Raw genomic sequence first — 20,738 nt, forward strand, 5'->3', positions numbered from 1 at the left:
ATGATGGCTAGACTTCAGCAGGTTGGGGTAAAAGTTTTATAATCCCCAAGCAGCAACACACTTTGCACACAGTTACAAGGTAGACTAAGCTGTAAGAATAGTAATGCTCTCCACTGGCAGATACACACAGGTTGCAGAAAGCTGAAATCCAATGAATGTCAGCACCCATGGCACATTTAGCCTGATTTATAAGGATTCTGTAGTCATCAAACCTCTGCAAAACTATGGGTACATTCTTTCGTGTCCTTCTGAGGATAATGATGGCACCAACATGTCATCAATGTATGCCAAGCAGAAGTCCAATTCCCACAAAACTTTATCAATAAAATACTGGAAAGCTTGTGATACATTCTGCAAGGTATATGAGATGTATGGGGATTCAAACGTGAAAAGTGCATGGTCATGACAGTTTTATGGATGTCCTGTGTTGCCAGGACTTTCACCAGATCTAATGTTTGTCCTGCCAACTGGCACAAGCAAAATCTCTGATGTGGCACAAAGGGTACCTGTTGGCAATTGTCTGGGTGTTGAGTCCTCTACAATCACCATAGGGTCACCAGCCATCCAATTTTTCTGGTACCAAGCGAAGAAGAGAGGCCCAGTTGCTTTCTGATGGCTGTGCCATGCCTGCTCAGATAATTTAGTCAAGTTCTGTTTCTGCTATGCCCGGTTTATCGTGGGTAAGCCACTTGGGCCCTGAGGAAACAGGAGGATTGAGTATGGTCCTGATGTGTTGCGCTTTTGAGTGGTGAGGCAATTACAACACTCCAGCAGGTCACATCACTGATAGGAACTTATTTGGCAGAAGCACCAGAGGTGGTGGCATATTGAGGAAGTGTACCAACAAGTCGCATCCAGTGACTTAACCCAACCCAACTGGAGCTGTTCCTTACATCCAGAATAAAGTCACTGAACGACAGGACATCCAGCCTGATTATTGTGCCAGTTGTGCCTGTGACTATAAAACTAAACTTGACTGAACTTCATAAACCAATGTTCAAACTGAAAAGTGTACATATGTAGCTATGGGCAAACCATTTGCAGTGGCTAAGTAATCATTTGCATGCAGTCATGTCTGACACAATGAGCACTTTGGAAACACACTTACATCCAGTCTGGTACCCACAAGAGACTGCGCCTAAGACGTCCTGTCTGTTACCAGTAAATGTTGCAGAAGTCGTCCAGGCCAGTGCTGCTGACAGACTTTCCTGCTGAGCATGAGAGCATGAGCATGAAAACACAACAATCTGCACCTACATGTCCTGTTGCCAAAATGACATTAAAAACACCAGTTCCAATCAAGCAAGTGCAAGGAGTGCCCACTAAGTCATCCATGTGATGGCATGGAGTTCCATCATTTGTAAAAGCCAAGGGCTGTGACTTGCTGAATCAACTCATCAACCCACGAGATGATGTCGTCCAGTCTGTCTCTGGTGGGCATTATAGTAAACATCTGCGGTGGCCTCAGTTACTGTGCCTGTGACACTGCCATCTGACCCAAGTTCACTTCTTGTGTTACCAGGAATAGAATGTGATGTTTCTCTGGCAAGTGAGACCTCCACAGGGATTGTAGGAGTGGGTCCAGAACATCCGGTATGTCGAAGGTGGGAAGGTGTCACAGGCACTGTGATGCTTCCTATCGCCAATTTCCTCCCTGTGCAACAATTATCTTAAGCATTGCTTGTTAGAGAGGGAAGCCACTGAATGAGCTCAGCTTTTAGTACTCGTACTTCCTGGAGGCATCAGTTTGTGGTTATGTCGCTAACCTCACTGGTAGAGCAGCTGTCAAGTAGAGCCACCACATGTGCATTTGGTGGAGTCTTGCGTTATCCCAGCGGTGATGAAATAGCTTTCAGTGTGTAAAACCAAAGTGAGGGAAAATTGCTCCAGAGGGCTGGTGCTATAAATGCTGTGTGGTTCACCTGCACTGTTGGGACAGTCCCAGGGAATGGTAGCAGGTAACCAGACTGGTCGACCTTGTGGGTGCAGATGGGTGCAGGCTGGGCTGCACCCATGGCACAAGTAGAACTGGTGCTGGCCGCCACCAGTGAGGGGTGGCAGTGAATGTTGGGATGCTTGAACATGAAGTTTCCTGGCTGTGCAACTGCAGCGACTCTTGCAGTTTTGCCAAATGTGGTCTCTCTGCTTCTGTCCTTGTTCAAAGCTGTGTCTTGTGTCACTGTTGTAGCACAGCCATCTCACCCACTGATCACAGAGTAGCTGCTGCTGCTGTTGTACCAGTTGTTGCTAGCATCATAACTGGTACTGCAATTGTTCCATTTCTGCTTGTTGCTGCAGAAACTGTTTCATGATAGGTCAGTGTCACCACTTTGTAGGTACTTAACACATGGCACACTTCACTTCAAAATAATGACTTATTAGTCAGCACAACAAAAAGGTAAACAATTGATATCACATGTACTAATATAGCTTTACTTCTTATATGTAATGTGCATCCCGTAGGTAGAGGCATATTGACTGCTGAAAGCATTGTGTTTCCAGCGTTGGTCATTCATGACACTGCCAGTGGTTAGGAGTGGAGTGACCTCCGAGGTTGTTACAAAGCTATTACGAGCCTTTTTTGAAGTAATATCTATTATAAACAGTGATGAGTCATGGGAGTTTGGTTCACAAAACCTGATGACAGATAGCATTACAATGAACAATGTCATTCAGTGCATCTCACATCATGTGTTACTAACACCTATAGTTCAATTCTTTTATCTTGGCGGCTCGCGCATGCCCGCCCAGACGCTGGTGATTGCTGCGTTGCCAGTTGCACACGACGCACGCGCCAATAGAAGCAGCACCATAGTATAGCATAGTTCACAAGCTTACGTGTAGGGGGGAGCACGCAGTTCATGAAGTAAAGCCACCACGCCCGCATTAACCCTTTCGCTGCTACAAAGACGTGCTCCCTGCATTCCGCGCAGTGGGCAATTTTGTCACTGCACTGCTCGCCTGTGCAGACACATTGTGTTCCGACTGCTTTGACACTCTTTATCATTTCGATTCCACAAAAACTATTTGGCTCAAAAATTAGATTTTTACCTATCTTCTTGACTGATACCTTACCCCCATAAATGACTTAATTTTGTTTCGATGTTCAACGCAGTTATTATGCAGCATTAAATATAGTAAACCTTTGCACGAAATTTTGAAGAGTTTGCAGAGGTAAAAGTCCATAGAGTATACTTCCCGTATGGTAGATTTTAGTTGCCACAATGTTGAGAATGAAATGTGGACAAGATACCTATATATTTCATTTAATTTAAGTACCACATAAGTGTCGTATGTAATATTGAGAAATATTCCACCTTTCACGACTGTAACAAAAGTTTTACTTACACTGGGCACGTTTGGCTTTATTTTAAAGCACTTCAATCAATCAGAAGGAAGTAGACAAAATACATTAAACAAAACTGTGGACTTACAAAAACATTAGGACTTGAATATAACATCTGTCAGTGAAGTGCTCAGATCTAAGTCAAATATAATTTTGTGTGTGGCACACACAAACAGCATTTATTTGCTAAAACACTGATGAGCCAACACAAACGTTGAATATTGTGCTACCGCAGCACAAAACTACAAAAGGTGACTTGGCAATGGAGGACACAAAATACATTCCTCTTATGATGCTTCAAAAGAGAGAACCGCGTCTGGTCTAAATAAGTCGCTTATTACAGTTGCAGAAGAGGGATATATTTCAATACCATTGGTAAAACTGTGACTGTGGAACAAAAACAAGAAATAGAACATGAATACCATTGTGTATGTGCCATACCTTTCACCGATGGAAGTGCTTTAAAATAAAGCCAAACGTGCCGTGTGTATGTAAAACTTTTATTACAATCGCGAAAGACGGAATATTTCTCAATATTACATACGACACCTATGTGGTACTTAAATTAAATGAGATATTGTTATACAGTAAATATTATATGAAATTTAGGTATCTTGTCCACATTTCATTCTCAACATTGTGGCAACTAAAATCAACCATATGGAAAGTATACGCTATGGACTTTTACCTCTGCAAACTCTTCAAAATTTCATGCAATGGTTTACTACATTTAATGCTGCACATCAAAACAAAATTAAGTCATTTATGGGGGGAAGGTACCAGGCAAGAAGACGTGTAAAAATCAAATTTTTTGGCCAAATAGTTTTTGTGAAATCGAATGATAAGTGTGTCAAAGCAGTGGGAACACCATGTGTCTGCACAGGCGAGAAGTGCAGTGATGACAAAATCGCGCACAGCATGGAATGTGGGGAGCACGTGCCTGCAGCAGCGAAAAAGTTAATGAAGAGGCAAAGCACTAGAAATTTCATTCAAACGAATAAAATTCGTGAAGTAAGGCACTCCAATATTGTTTTTAAATAAAGAAAATATTAAGCAGCGCACAAGGTTTGAACTCATAACCTTTCACATGGCAGCCCAACACCTTAACCGTTCCGCTACCTCAGCTCATCGAACAGTGTAACTCCATAAGGACTCTAACACCTCACGCAACTACTTATAAACACTGTTGGTATCACTATGAATTACTCACGCTTCGTCGAAGTACAATAGGAAATAAACAATTACCACTGTTCTTTATTGCGAAAAAGCAGTTCGTGAGATTGAAACAAACACCTTTCCTTGCTATCGCCTCAATTAGGAGTCTTATTGCTTGTTTGGTTTAATTAATTAACAGAATATGAAGCAATTGGTATAAAGAATGCTTTTTCCAAACTTTCTGTAAAAGAAAGTCTGCTATCAAGACATTGCTTTTGTTCTATTACTTTATTTATGACTGAACGTTTCTAAAACTGAAGACACTCGTCCGTGCTCTGCACTGCTGTCGAGATCTGGCAACGTCGTTCTCTGTTCATTGGCTGACTGTGTTTTGTGACGTCAGATGCGCAGAACGAACCTAAACTCGGCCGCCAAGATATATGACGCGCACTTTAATAACTAATGATAATATTATCAATTATATTATATTATATTGTATTGTATTATACTATCAATTACAAAGCTTTTCAATGCATTGAAAATTCACTCAAAGACATATTGTCATACATAACTTTTCCATTCAGCTCATGCATGTGCATTTTGTTCAGTTACTGTCTACCTTCACACTTAAGGATTAATAACTTTTGCTCACTTACGAACTGGCAACCTTTATTTATTACCTATAACCAAATGTCACACAGTTTCGGTTACATATAGCTAACTACCATGAATTATTTAATTGTTTGTGGAATTCCTTTCTGATTGTTGTCATAACCGATGAATATCTGTGCGACATCAATCAAGGACCTAGATCACAGAATATTGTAACAGATTAGAATTACAATTGCAATTCTGAAAGGATTAGAGTCATATCCTCAACGAGAAAACTGTGATGATACCTAACGGTTACAGATAGTGTAGTTGCTCTTCCTGAACAGTATCCCATACGAGCAAAACAGTTGCATCTTTACTTGTGGTTACTTGTACCTTAGCTACTTGGGTTATGCACAGCCCTGTTTGAAAAAATAGTTGAAATAGTCATACGTTCGAGCCATGCACATTGCAAATAACAACCTGTAGCTGTGATCCTGCAGTCAAACAGTCTACGCATTGGTTAGAATTGCAAGTTAACAAAAGACACAGAAATACAAAATAAAAGTAAATGAATAATTTAATAATGAGGATTATATTTTAACATCTGTAATTGCTATAGAAAACAGAGAAGTATGTCAAATAGGGTTTATTCAAGGAAGGACATCTCAAGTAAATGGGAAGTGGTCCTACAATATTCAATTAAAATACGGCAGAAAGTAGCCTTATCAAATGGAGTAAAGTTATGTTGAGAGCATTACAGGAATGATAGCAAAATCCTCAAGCTAAGTAATCATCCAAAAATATGCAAAAACTAAGTCCATTTCATAATCACAGTACATGAAGTATTTACCAATTTAAAACAGTTCAGGGTTCAACATGATGATTTATAAATTAGCTCATACTCTGCCCATTCTCAGTTCTGTAAATCGAGCAGAAATTGCTAAGAGTTCCAGTCTGGAACATATTCAGACCTCTCGAAATATAAAGTCCCTTGAGAAATTTAAGTATGGTAGTGGCTATTCATCACCCATAATCGATCACTTATATGGCAAATCGTGCACGTTACTGCAGGCAGGTCAGCCTTCTTCAAGAACTCGACATAAAGTGTCTAGAATCGCTCTCTTGAGCTCTTCACATGAGAAGTCCCAGTCTCCACATGACTCCCCTAGTGTTCCGCTACTGTCTGCTTCTCCATTGTCTGAAGGCTGTCGTCACAAAAAATAACACATCATTCTTAAGTCTAAAGACACGATGTCACTCAATATGACCACTTTCCTCTACTGAAATAATATATCACAACAATATTTAAATAAACAAATGTTATAAATATTTAGTCACACTCAAAAAATTCAAAATAAATATAAATAAAGGTTTGTCCATAAATAAGTCAGTATTCTTGTACAAAGGTGCTCACAATAAATGACCACAGACTGTCATTAAATATGATATAAACAATTATTTATGCCTGCTTGCCAGAAGCTTGTTTTGGTTCTCTTTACAAATGAGCTGTCCACTAACACACTGATCACTTTTAAATTAGCAACATTTTTTTTAAATATGACTTGCAACCAACATTTAAATAAAGTTACTGACAAAATAATAAACTATTCATTAAATAAAAACACAGGTATGACAAAATATGAGGTACTGATGCTGTGTTCATTTGCTGTGTAAATGTGGAGAATACAATGTTCTGACAAAGATTTGTGTAATAAAAAGATATAAAAGACATTATAAACCAAGAAATAATATAGGTACAGCTACCTAGTTTTTGGAGATAATAGCTATAGTGCAATGCTATCATCCGAGATGATATGTGTTGAAATCACATGAAACAAAAGTTGTTAATTCATAGTTCATTGATTAAACGTTTATTTACTATGAAATTTCTGTTGTTTTACAGGTACTGAGATACTGTATCACTGGATGCACCTCATTTTTCTGAGATCACAAATGTATTCAGATTTGCATTAATATTTGACGTGAGTTATTGTTGAATCTCAAAGAGCTGTAATTCAGCCATCTTTAAGATTGCCTGACAACTCGGCGTTCCTTGGGGCATCTCCTGCACAAACACCATGTGAGTAACAGCCATCTAAATTCCCAGCTTCAGGATTTCCCCATTTCCGTCAACACTGCTAGACTTTGTGCCTCAACTCGTTCATGCTGATCACCCAGCCAGAGGCTGGAACTGCCACAATATGCCCTGGGCCCTCGCCTGTTAATGTTCAGTCAAACATCAAATACACCTTACCTCATAGCAATTCTGGGCGGCCTATTAGCTCGCCTAAATGTGTGCCTAAATTAGCTCACCTAAAACATTACACACCATGTCCCCACACATTTCACAAGCAGCACTGCGCCTTCGCCCAGCCACCCTGCTTATCCCCCTCCCCCCCCCCCCCCACCACCACCACCACTCACCACCCCATGCTTCCTCCTTACCCCCACCAATCACAGCAGATTGCTGCTCCCATCAAGCACAGTCACAACTCACCCTAGCAACAGCGGCCAGAGAAGCGGTCATGTGTGCACAAGTTGTGCCTGTGTGCTTTCACTTCGGACAAAGGTCTCTTGGCCAAAAGCTAAAATGTGTAGCAGTCTTTTTGTTGTGCCTATCTGTGACTCAACATTTCTTTTATATGATTAGTAGCAATATCTATCCTTTATCCTTGCCTTTCCATTGTTTAATTGTTGCTAGGTGTTTAGAACAAGAGCACTCTGCCAGATCATACAATGTCACCATCTCATTGTCTTCTCATACATAAACAAGAACATGCTGCCATTATGGCCTGGACTTCAGTTCACTTGCTGCTATGCTAGGCAGTCAACAAATACATCTGCTACTTTTCTGTTCCAGTTTGGTTTTCTTCCATCTATCAAAATCACAGTTAGCAGAACAATACCAACAAATTTTATTGGTCATTCAGTAAATTATCAATAGATATTATGGAAGGAAATTTAGTTATATTATTAGTTACATTATTTTCACCTGAGGTCCCAATTTCCATTGCCTGGAAATATCTGGCCAGCGATGCTTGAAGTAACGTGAGCCGATAGTCAATACGGCCAACATTACCAATCGCTGTCTGTTAGGTTGACCAGCAAATCTTGTTCCCAATAATTGCATACCAAAAGTAGTGTGATTCTTCTCAACAGATAGCTACAAATGGAAGATACAGTCAATAAAACAAATTCAACCAAAATGACTCTCTGTAGTGATGTAAATATTCAACTGAGATATACAAAATATAGAACTTCATAATATACACAATTTTTTTTATCAAAACTGCAACACCAAAGAAGATACATGAGTGTAAAACTAGTTAGTTTAAGCTCATGTACCCTATATCAAAGATTACATACATAACACACAAATTATTACATTTATAATTGTAATGATCTGTGATTTTGAGAATTCAGTATTTAATGAAGAAATCACAAGCTGCAATTAGAGCTTCTAAAAAACATAGTGTGGCAACAAAGAGGGGCTGGATATAGTCCTGTCGATTTTGTTCCAGGTGGTATGCATGCAAGTACACAAAGCATCAACAGTAGTTGTTGGATGACTATGTCAAGTAGCCAACCAATCACATTCCAGACATATCAATGAATGAACATACAAGTAAAGGAGTCGGTAGTACCAGTCTGTCTTTGAAGATCACCTGGTCATTGCTTACCACATGCGGTCAGACATTGTCATGATAAAATATGTCAAGTGGAGTTGTCTGAATGAGGAGCTCTAAAATCTCCATGGTATAGAGGTCGCTTTCAGTTTATTCTCTGTACATAGTAAAAGGGTCATGAACTTGTAAGTCATTTTCAGCCAGGTGTCTGGATACTTTTGATTGCATAGTGTATATCTGTATTTGAATGTGCATGCCTTTACCAGTTCCTTTGACCTTCAGTGTAGATGCCCCAAGTGGTCATTACTAATTGTTAGATATCCTGTAAAGAAATCTTGCAGCTGTGATGCTTCTGGCACCCCTCTCAGCTTGACAACCCAGGTGGCAGCTTGTGTCCATTGAGCCTTAAACTGGCTCTGCATATTATGCTTAGCGAAAAATCTGTGTTAGCTTGAAATAGAAGTCTGCATATAATATGTCAGGATCTACACAGTAGTGCAATGATTTGAGGAATCATGTTCTCACATAATTTTAAGCATACAGATTGTTATAAATTCTTTTATCTTTTAGATCTTGCTGACAGCCTCAGGTTTTTATTGCACACCTAGTGTTATACCTGTTGTAACTAATTATTCTTGCATAAAGGTTGTGTCATTTGCAGTGGCCCGAAGTACTGAACAATGGCATTGTTTACTTCAGTGAACACTGTGTTTACATTCAGAAATAAAATGATGATGTGAATACAGGTGAAAACATATCTCTGCACCCCTTCTTCACGTAAGTTTCCCCCCCCCCCCCTCCCTAATGAGTGTGGGAAACTTGTGATATAAGTTGAGGAAGACATCTGAACTGGTGGGAAGCTATTCCGATCCATGACTGCTCAACAGCTGCCTGCAGTACATGGGGAAACAGGCTGAGTGAGGTCCAAGTCATACACATCTATCTTGACGTCAATTCAGCTGTGTTGATTACGCCACAGTCGTGAGTGAGACTAGGTATCAGGCAACTACCCTTGTGCCTGCGGAGCATTTAACAGGCCCATCTTATGGTTCAGGAGTACTGCTACATTGCACACACCCTTCAGATAAGATGCAGTAGTCAACAATTGGGTGTACAAGCGATTTTCAAAGTGAAATGGTATCATTCTATTTGACAAACATTCTCTGTACATGAAAGCCATCACGATCCTCAATCATACATTGCATTTCAACACACTTATATATCATTCATGAGCAAGTACATTTATCATAACTTGCATCTGGCCATCCTGATTTAGGTTTTCTGTGACTTCCCTAAATCAATTCAGGCAAATGCTGGGATGATGCCTTTGAAAGGACATGGTCAATTTCCTTCCTCATCCTTCCCTAATCCGATGGGACCGATGATCTCAGTGTTTAGTCCCCTTCCTCCAAATCAACAGACAATCTTATCATTTATAAGATTTCTAATGACAATGGCTTCTCTATTCCACAGCATAAAGATATTGCTAGATAGTGTGACTGCTCACATGTTACTGTCATGTGTAGCATTTACGAGAGATCAGCTGCTCTGCAGACTGCGTATTTGCTATTACAATCCAATCCAGCCAGTGACAGCCCTTGTCATCCATATTTTGTGCATCACAGTGTTTGATCTTGGTGGTGATAGTTTAAACTGAATCATGACACAGTGGTCCATGTAAAGCCCAGTGTTCACACGAGTTTGAGGATGATGTGCCCAGTATTTGGCTCTAACCAAAAGTGGTAAATGCCTGTGTGTTAAATGTCAATAACTTGACCAACTCTTAGGTGCCTAATGCAGTCTGGTGACAATTAGGCACTTGCCACATTGAACTCTTCTATTAACAGAAGATATAGATATGTGCCATCTTTAGCATGACAAACATCTCTTATTTGTTTACTCATTGTAATATAAGTGAGGAGAAGGCTGCACTTGTCAGAATCACCGAACTTAGCAGCAGGCGCAAAGACAGCACTTTACATAAGCTGACACAACAGCTGCACAGTCTATTGGGCACCCAGAGGATACTGGATTGAAGAATCAGGATCACTATAGAAGACTAAATCATTTCCTGTCTTTTGACAAGATCAGTGTGTTGTACTTAGAATCAGATATATGCTTTAAAATTCTGTAATATCTCCATGCTGTTTAATCCATATAAAAAACATATCATCAACACTTAATTTACAGATACTTCTTGTACAGATACATAAAGCTTTATCCTTGGCAATAGATGTTGTTGTTTGTGTTGTGTGGCATGCATGCCATTATCCAGAAATGATGAATATCTCAGACTGTAATGACCACTTGAGTGGCATGCTCTTGTGGGAATTTTCCAGAAGAGTCCTGTTTTAATGCCTGCTTCATAGGATGCCTACATCTGTGTTAGAAACTCCCATGGTGACTTCATTCAGGCCACCTTCATTGTTGAGGAGCATAGCGGATAAGTGACAAGTGTGATGTTTTGGGCAGTATTGGATTCAAATACAGAGATACACTATGAATCAAAAGTATCCGGACACCTGGCTGAAAATGACTTAAAAGTCTGTGGCGCCCTCCATCAGTAATGCTGGAATCCAATATGGGGTTGGCCAATCCTTAGCCTTGATGACAGCTTCCACACTCACAGGCATACATTCAATCAAGTGCTGGAAGGTTTCTTGGGGAATGGCAGCGCATTCTTCATGGAGCGTTGTACTGAGGAAAGGTATCGACGTCGGTTGGTGAGGCCTGGCATGAAGTCGGCATTCCAAAACATCCCAAAGGTGTTGTATAAGATTCTGGTCAGGACTCTGTGCAGGCCAGTCCATTAAAGGGATGTTATTGTCGTATAACCACTTCACCATAGGCTGTGCATTATGAACAAGTGCTCAATCATGTTGAAAGATGCAATCGCCATCCCTGAATTGCTCTTCAACAATGGGAAGCAAGAAGGTGCTTAAAACATCAATGTAGGCCTGTGCTGTGATAATACCACACAAAACAACAAGGGGTGCAAACGCCCTCCATGAAAAACATGACCATACCACCACCTCCGAAATTCACTGTTGGCACTACACACGCTGACAGATGATATTCACTGGGCATTCGCCATACCGACACCCTGCCATCGGATCGCCATATTGTGTACTGTGATTCGTCACTCCACACAATGTTTCTCCACTGTTCAATTGTCCAATGTTTACACTCCTTACACTAAGCGAGATATCGTTTGGCATTTACCGACGTGATGTGTGGCTTATGAGCAGCCGATCGACCATGAAATCCAAGTTTTCTCACCTTCTGCCTAACTGTCATAGTACTTGCAATGGATTCTGATGCAGTCTGAAATTCCTGCGTGATGGTCTGGATAGATGTCTGCCTATTACACATTACAACTTTCTTCAACTGTCAGTTAACAGATGAGGTCGGTATGTACGCTTTTGTGCTGTACATGTCCCTTCATGTTTCCACATCACTATCACATTGGAAACCGAGGACCTAGGGATGTTTAGGAGTGCGCAAATCTCACATACAGACATATAACACTAGTGACAAAAAAATCACCTGACCACGTTCAAAGTCTGTGAGTTCCGCGGAGTGCCGATTCTGCTCTCTCGCGATGTCTAATGACTACTGAGGTCGCTGATATGGAGTACCTGACAGTAGGCGGTAGCACAATGCACCCCCAAAAAACGTTATTAGATCAGTTACTGCTGCTACAACGGCAGGTTATGAAGTGAGTTTAAACCTGGTGTTATAGTTGGTGCATGAGCGATGGGACACAGCATCTCTGAGGTAGCGATGAAGTGGTGATTTTCCCATATGACCATTTCACGAGTGTACCATGAATATTAGAAATCCTGTAAAACATCAAATCTCTGACATTGCTGGGGCTGGGAAAAGATCCTGCAAGAATGGGAGCAATGATGACTGAAGAGAATCAGTCAATGTGACACAAGTGCAACCCTTACCCTTGATGACTGCACAACACAAAGTTTTATGCCTTGCCTGGGCCCGTCAACACCGACAGACTGTTGATGACATGAAATATGTTACCTGGTCGGATGAGTCTCGTTACAAATTGTATCAAATAGATGGACATGTATGGGTATGGAGACAACCTCATAAATCCATGTACCCTGAATGTCTGCAGGGGACTGTTCAAGCTGGTGGAGGCACTGTGATGGTATGGGGCATGTGCAGTTGGAGTGATATGGTATCCCTGATATGTCTAGATATGACTGACAGGTAACATGTACATTAGCATCCTGTCTGATCACCTGCATCCATTCATGTTTATTGTGCATTCTGATGGACTTGGGCAATTCCAGCAGGGCAATGTGACACCCCACACATCGAGAATTGCTACAGAGTGGCTCCAGGAACACTCTTCTGAGTTTAAACACTTCCACTGGCCACCAAACTCCCCAGACATTAACATTATGAGCATATCTGGGATGCCATGCAACACCCTTGCACTCTTACAGATTTATGGACAGCCCTGCATGATTCCATCCAGCACTACTTCACACGTTAGTCGAGTCCATGCCACATCCTGTTGCGACACTTCTGCGTAGTCGTGGGGGCCCTATACAATATTGGGCAGGCGTACCAGTTTTTTGGCTCTTCAGTGTAGCTGAAAGGAGCATCCTAGTGCAAGGTCTGTATACAGTGCATATCACAATTAGTAGGAAAAATTTAAGATGAGAAAAAGTGTTCCAGGAGAAAATACGAAGAAAAGGGCGGGGGGGGGGGGGGGGGGGGGGGGTCAGAGGGAGCACCAAGTGATTAGTTGCTTATGTAGAAAAATGTCTCAAAATAATGGCCCTGATAACATGGTGCCTTCATCTCACAAGGTTATCATTCCAGAAATCAGTGCTCCAGTTTCCATTGTCAGGGGCAAACTCAATACATGTACTTTTCTGTCAGTCCCTGTTGAAAGATTAGGTAATGGTGTGTCACAATACCTTATTTAGTATTATGTATTTGTTCTTTCAAGAATAATTTTATGAGCATCAGGATCAAAGTTAAGAACAAGTGTAGTGAAGTCCAAGTAGGTTTTTCAAAACATCTCATAGGGAGGCAGGATGTCTATTTTTTTTTTCCTCCCCGCTCAACTTTGTGCAGTTCATGGAAATTATGCCAGATGCTGTTGCTAGTTCATTGCTTCTGTTGTGAGTCCGCCATTTCAGTTGCCACGATGGTGGACAAAGTATGTTTGACTGTTGCACAAAAGATGAAGATTGTGTTACTGATCATGGCGACGAACAGCATTATATTGGCACAGAGAAGGACATTAAACTATGTGACTTCTTCCTTTGTGGGTTCCTCAAAGAGAAGGTGTACCACAGAAAACCCCGTGCAACTTATGGCTGTCATTGTAGAGTTATGCCATGCCATTCGCGAAGATTTGTGTCAGAAAGTCGTCACAAATGCATGTGTGCGGCTTGAAGAAGTTATAAACCAAAACGGTAGTCATATTGAACATGTGGTTCATTAAGTTACATTTCCAAGCTGTATTCTTTACTTCTAAATCAATAAATTACAAATCTTGTCACCAACAAATGTGTCATTCATGAAACAAATCAGGTGACTTATCCTGCGCCACCCTGTATGTTTGTAAATAACTGTACCTTCCAAATTATGTAGCTAAGAGCGGCCTCAATTTCTGGTTCCCATCGGCCAAGGAATCCAACCTTCATAAATTTTGTCACTGTCAAGATCTGATTTTTCATTACTGCTGCAATTTCTTTGTCAAGGTCCACAGCATCCAACTGTTAAATATGAGAAAGCAACATGAATCAGTTACAGGTCTTAAGTAGGTAGGCATAGTTGTGTAGTCTTCAATCATAAGTTATTATACATATTTTACTGTACTACACAAACAAGTATTATTTTAAAAGATCAAGAAATTTACACAGAATATAAGCACACACGGATATAAGAGACTTACAAGCATTAAACAGAAATGCAATTAAAACACATAAACATGTAAATAATGTGTGTGTAGTAACACTGTTCACGTTTACGTCGCACTTCACTTAGCGTAGACCGGGACTGTGTCCTAGGCATGCCCGATGTTAACTGACTGGGCACGGCCCGTGCTGCCGGAGTTGTTGTTGTTGTTGTTGTTGTTGTCATGCCGGCAGAGGTCGCGTCCGAATTCTCGCGTGCCCTCTGGTGGACGGGACTCTACTTGCGGCAACTACCGTCCGTGACGCGCCGTGCCAATGTGCGCCTCCCGCGATCTTTCTGGTGGCTACTACACTCCTCCTCCTTCGGGGGGTGAAGCCACTGTGATCCACTGCGTCAGAAGGTGGAGCGTCGGGCAGGAGCGATGACCTCCACATCCATTGGATGGCCGGAGTCTAGGGGATCTGCCAACCCTCGAGCCGGAACCTTCGAATACGGCTGGAAGTGACCCACATGAAGAGGCCCCCGTTGTCCCACAACCGGAGCCTGGGACAGAACGGGCGACAAGCTGTCGAACTCCGGATCCTGTCCCACCCCGGGAGGGGCAAGACCCAGTGGCGGGGACGAAGGGGAAGTGACGACCACAGGTGAACCAACCTCCTGAGAAACCGGGCCTGCTAGGGGGGGCCGGCTCTCGCTGGGGCATCTCGAACGATGGCGATGCCGGTGCTGGAGCTACTGGAGACTGCCAAGGCTGAGAACCATCGCAGTGCGGCAGAGGCACAGCGGGGAGAGGAGGCAACGTCCCCTGTGAAACCAACACAGGTGCCGGCAATGGGGAAGCCGGTGTCCGAGAGGGCGGAGGGTGGGTGCCCAAACGTGGACGTAGCTGATTTTGGTGACGACGTACCACCCGGTCCCCCGCCTGCAAGGTATAGAGCCGGCGGCCATTTCGGCGCAGGTCCACCGCTGGTATCCAACGTGGATTGCGACCAAACCCACGGGCCCAGACCGACATACCCAGTGGAAAGCCAGGTACTCCGTTTTGTGAAGACTGGTGAGGACCAGGCCGGAGGAGGTGCAGCAGAGTCCTAGTTTGACGCCCATGGAGGAGCTCTGCGGGGCTGCGTTCTCCCATTGGTGTGGTCCGGTATGCCATCAAGAAAAACGTCAATGCTTCCTCTGCAGGAAATTCGTGCACATACTTTTTCATCTGCGTCTTAAATGTGCACACCATGCGCTCGGCTTCCCCATTTGATTGTGGATGGAAGGGGGGAGAGCAAACGTGCCGAATACCGAAGCGCCTACAAAAATCCTGGAAGGTCTGCGAAATAAACTGCAGTCCATTGTCCGAGACCAGGGTGATTGGCAGACCTTCCACAGAAAAGATTTTTGCTAGTGCCTGGATTGCAACTACTGAAGTGGTTGAGGAGCAGCGAACCACATATGGGAATCGGGAATAAGCATCAATGACAATGAGCCAAAAACCGTTGAGAAACGGGCCCGCAAAATCGATGTGAACACGTTCCCATGCTTGGGTTGCCGGTGGCCATGAAGAGAACGCTGCCCTGGGAGATGCTTGTTGGCTCGCACACTGGGAACAGGCGGCCACCAAGTGCTCAATTTCTCTGTCAATACCGGGCCAGTACACATGTCTGCGAGCCAAGGTTTTAGTACGGGAAACACCCCAGTGCCCCGCATGTAATAACGTGAGGACCTCCCGTCGTAAACTTGCAGGAACAACCACGTGAGGAGCTGCATCATCGGTAGCCAGAAGGAGAACGCCTTCCAAGACCGAGAGGCGGTCCCGTAGAAGAAAATAATTACGAAGAGGGTCCGAGACCCGGCCCAGAGGGCGGGATGACCACCCCTGCTGAATGAGGAGAACTACTTGCCGGAGAACCGGGTCAGCTACCGTTTCCCTGGCGACTCGAGAACTAGTGATCGGGAAGCTATCAACCGCTTGGCAGGACGCCACATCCAAATGAAAACACAATCTCCTCTCGATCGAACGTAGGATCCAGGCGCACCGGAAGACGGGAAAGAGCGTCGGCATTGGCATGCTGTCCTGTAGGGCGAAAATGAATGTCATAATGGTACTTAGAGAGGAACAAGGCCCAGCACTGTAGTCTGTGGGCCGCCCTATCCGGAATCTGAGAGGCGGGGCCAAATAACGATATTAACGGCTTATGGTCAGTGATTAACTGAAACTTCGTGCCATACAAGAAAGGGTGAAACTTGGTAACAGCGTAGACAATGGCCAAAGCCTCTTTTTCCACCTGGGAGTAATGGGCCTGCGCGGGACTAAGCGTTTTAGACGCAAACACCAGTGGTTGCTCGGAACCATCTGCGTTGTGATGGGCCAGGACCGAAGCATCTGTAGCCAGGACCAACGGCTTATGGGGATCAAAAGTAGCCAAACAAGGGGCGGACGTGAGTAGGCCCTTCAACAAGGTGAACGCTCGCTCGTATGCAGGCGACCAATCAAAAGGAACACCCTTGTGCAGAAGGCAGTACAGGGGGTGGGCTATAGTGGAAGCCCTGGGAATGAACCAGTGGTAATAGGCTATCGTGCCTAAAAAAGCTCGTAACTCTTTCAGCGAAGCGGGCTGAGGAAGGTTGACGATACCTTGGACCAAACTTCCTAGTGGCTGGATACCGTGCCGAGAGATGGTGTAGCCCACATACTCGATGGATGGTTGATAAAAGGTTGACTTATGCAGGTTGCAACGCAAGCCCACGGACCTGAATTTGAGAAAGAGGGTGTGAAGGTTGTGCAAGTGTTCCTTCGTGCTGCGGCCTGTGACAATTATGTCATCCAGGTAATTAATACAATGAGGAATTGTCGACGTGACACGCTCAAGATAATGCTGGAATACCGCCGGGGCACTGGATATTCCAAAGGCCAACCGCTGGTATTGGTAAAGGCCAAACGGGGTGTTGATGACCGCCAACCATTTGGAGTCCTCATCAAGTGGTATCTGATGATAAGCCTCTGACAGATCGATTTTCGAAAAATATTGGCCTCCCGCCACGGAGGAGAACAATTCATCAGCACGAGGCAAAGGATAGGTGTCCACCACCAATTGGGAATTAATAGTGGCCTTGAAATCGCCACAAAGACGTAATTTTCCCGAGGGCTTCCTTACAATAATGAGGGGCGAAGCCCACTCACTGGAAGAAATGGAAAGAACGACCCCTAGGGCTGTCAGCCGCTCTAGCTCTTCCTTTACCTGAGGGCGGAGAGCCAAGGGGATCTGCCTCGCGCGTAGAAAACGCGGCGAGCCGACGCCTTCAATGTTAAGTGAGCTTCAAAATCTGAAACACGCCCCAGGCCCTCCTCAAAAATATCTGGAAAGTCGGAGATCAAAGATTCCAATGATTGATAGGGAACGTCTTCGGAGACCAACTGTACGGTGTCAGCGATAGAAAAACCGAAAGCTTGAAAGGCATCCAGGCCAAAAAGGTTAGTTGAGCTCACATCACTGACAACAATAAAAGTAATAGGCCGAGTGACTGATTTGTAAGTCACGTCGGTAGTGAATTGACCCAGTAGGGGAATGAACTGTTTACCATAACCGTGTAGACGCCGGTAAACTGGCGCCAACGGGGGCGATCCAAGGTCAGAATAAGTTTGTGCATTCAACAACTAAACTACCGCGCCCGTATCGACTTGTAGTTGTAACCGGCGCGACCGAACCGACACCTCGATAAAGAGTTTGCGTGCCGATGCTTCGGGAGCCTGGCCCGATGAAACTTCCTGAATGTCAACGTCCATGTCCTCTGTACCTGCTTCCTTCGATTCTTTTGAGGCTGAGCGGCAAACTTCAGCAATGTTACCTTTTCTATTACATTTTCGACAAACGGCCCAACGCTGGGGGCACTCTGACCGATCATGATGTATATAGCACGACGCACAGGACGGCAACAGGGGCCGGCGGCCGGAATTCTGTTTACGCGCCGTGCGGGAGCGGCCGTAACGGCCGGATTGTACCGCTCGCATGTCATCCACCCCTGACACAGTGGACGCGGCCGCGCTGCCCTGAACCTCCGCGACGTCGCACCACGCTTCCAGCTGTTGACCTGCTGCGTGAGAGACTTCATACAATTGAGCAATGGACAGGACTTCCTCGAGGGAAGGGTTTTCTAACTGCAGGGCCCGTTGCCGGACCTCCCTATCAGGGGCCGAACGAACAATGACGTCGCGTACCATAACGTGGGCGTACGACTCTCTCGACTGCTCCGTGACAAAATGACACTTGCGACTAAGACCGTACAGGGTAGCGGCCCACGCCCGGTAAGACTGATGGGGCTGTTTCTTGCATTGATAGAACTCGACCCTAGCCGCCACAACATGCGTGCAGCGGCGATAATATGAAGACAGCAAAGAACACAATGCGTCAAAAGACAAGGACGAGGGTTCCTGCAACGGCGCTAGCTGCCGCAAAACTTGATACAGCGAGGGAGATATCCAAGACAAGAAGAGAGCACGACATACCTCCGCATCAGCAACATGAAACGCCTGGAAATGATGCCGAAGGCGATGTTCATATGCGTCCCAATCCTCCGCCATCTCGTCATACGGGGGAAAGGGAGGAGGGAACGGCGCCGGAGCAGACGGCGTGGAGAGCAACGCCGGAAGCACTTGTTTCATGGTGGCCATGAGTTCGGTCTGCTGCACAACCAAAACTCGCACCAAATCCTCCATGCCGTGGAGAAGCTGCGAAACTGGAACAACGATGCAACACGCGAAAGTACGACCCTACTCGTCGCCAAATGTGTAGTAACACTGTTCACGTTTACGTCACACTTCACTTAGCGTAGACCGGAACTGTGTCCTAGGCATGCCCGATGTTAACTGACTGGGCACGGCCCGTGCTGCCGGAGTTGTTGTTGTTGTTGTTGTTGTTGTTGTTGTTGTCATGCTGGCAGAGGTCGCGTCCGAATTCTCACGTGCCCTCTGGTGGACGGGACTCTACTTGCGGCAACTACCGTCCGTGACGCGCCGTGCCAATGTGTGCCTCCCGCGATCTTTCTGGTGGCTACTACATTGTGTATTCATTAACTATAAAATCTGCCACTCCTAGTATATAGATGCACTAATCAAGCTATTGTGCAATTACAGGAAGTGTGTCTCCTAACTTCATAATAATTTCACAACAGAAAGAGATGCTCTTACATAGTTGACTACTGTGGTACAATAGTGTGTTCTATGCATATTATAAATGTCATATCATGTTCCGCTTAGTTTTCCCTTTTAATAGCAGTTCAAACTGTTTGCACCGCTATGGTTTTGAGTTTGTTAGTGAGCATAACCTCAACAAAAGAAAATGTTTAAAACACAACGAACATGTAGTTTAAGGTAATCAGTAAATTTTATTCCAAGTTTTCTTTGTTTTTACAGAAAATCACCCTTTCTTGAAGGGAACTTGTAATCTTTATAGCATAACAGATCCAGAAATTAAAAGAGAATAAGGAAGCTTATTTTAAAGTTATTTGTCTACTGTTCAGAAAAACATCCAGCCCCATTAGGAGCACCGCTCTCGGGTGTGGGATGTTCTTAAGTAGCTATAAATCACCCTTACTGCTGTACACAATTGCAGTTTGCTGTGGATGGGTGTGTTTGGAGGGCTACCGAGAGACATGTACCAGAAATACCAAATATACTTCAAATACTACCCTCTCCCTTGGATACTGTCTCGTCTCCAAGAGCATGACTGTTAATGATGTGTCAGTGGTAGGTCTGGGAGCTCTGTACTGGGCAGACAGGGACCACGAAGAACTCGGGGTATGACAACCATCCAGCTAACCAGCATGTTTCAAGTGCTGTCTCTCAATTGAGATTGAGCCAGTGCAGCACACTTTGCTTGTTGATATGTCTGTTGTGTCTCATCTCAGTGGGGAGCAAACAAAAGAATAGAAGTCTGCTAATTATCAGCAGCTCAAACATGCAGTGAACAAGGGAATCCTTTAGCAAAGAGATGGGAAAGATCACTTTGTGCACTCTGTGTTTATGTCTGAAGACTTCATTCACCATGCTGAAGAGGCTGTTTTAGCAGTTACTGAGGGAAAAGAGTGCAACCAGTTGCAGATTGTAACACAGTGGAACAAATTGTACCTGC

The 20,738-nt window shown here is 43.9% G+C and overlaps 1 protein-coding gene across 2 annotated transcripts in view; it reads right to left on the bottom strand.

Annotated features, from left to right (window-relative positions):
• The window catches only part of LOC124711242 (peroxisome biogenesis factor 2), a 104,035-nt gene that overhangs the window by 35,438 nt on the left and 47,859 nt on the right, over positions 1 to 20,738 (bottom strand). For both annotated transcript variants that reach the window (XM_047241207.1, XM_047241208.1), the window contains 2 exons: positions 14,337 to 14,477; positions 8,088 to 8,258 (listed from right to left, as the gene is read on the bottom strand). In XM_047241207.1, coding sequence (XP_047097163.1) covers positions 8,088 to 8,258; positions 14,337 to 14,477 — 312 coding nt within the window. The remainder of the gene's footprint in view (positions 1 to 8,087; positions 8,259 to 14,336; positions 14,478 to 20,738) is intronic.

Source organism: Schistocerca piceifrons, chromosome 8 (genome assembly GCF_021461385.2).
Source record: "Schistocerca piceifrons isolate TAMUIC-IGC-003096 chromosome 8, iqSchPice1.1, whole genome shotgun sequence".
NCBI lineage: Eukaryota > Metazoa > Arthropoda > Insecta > Orthoptera > Acrididae > Schistocerca > Schistocerca piceifrons.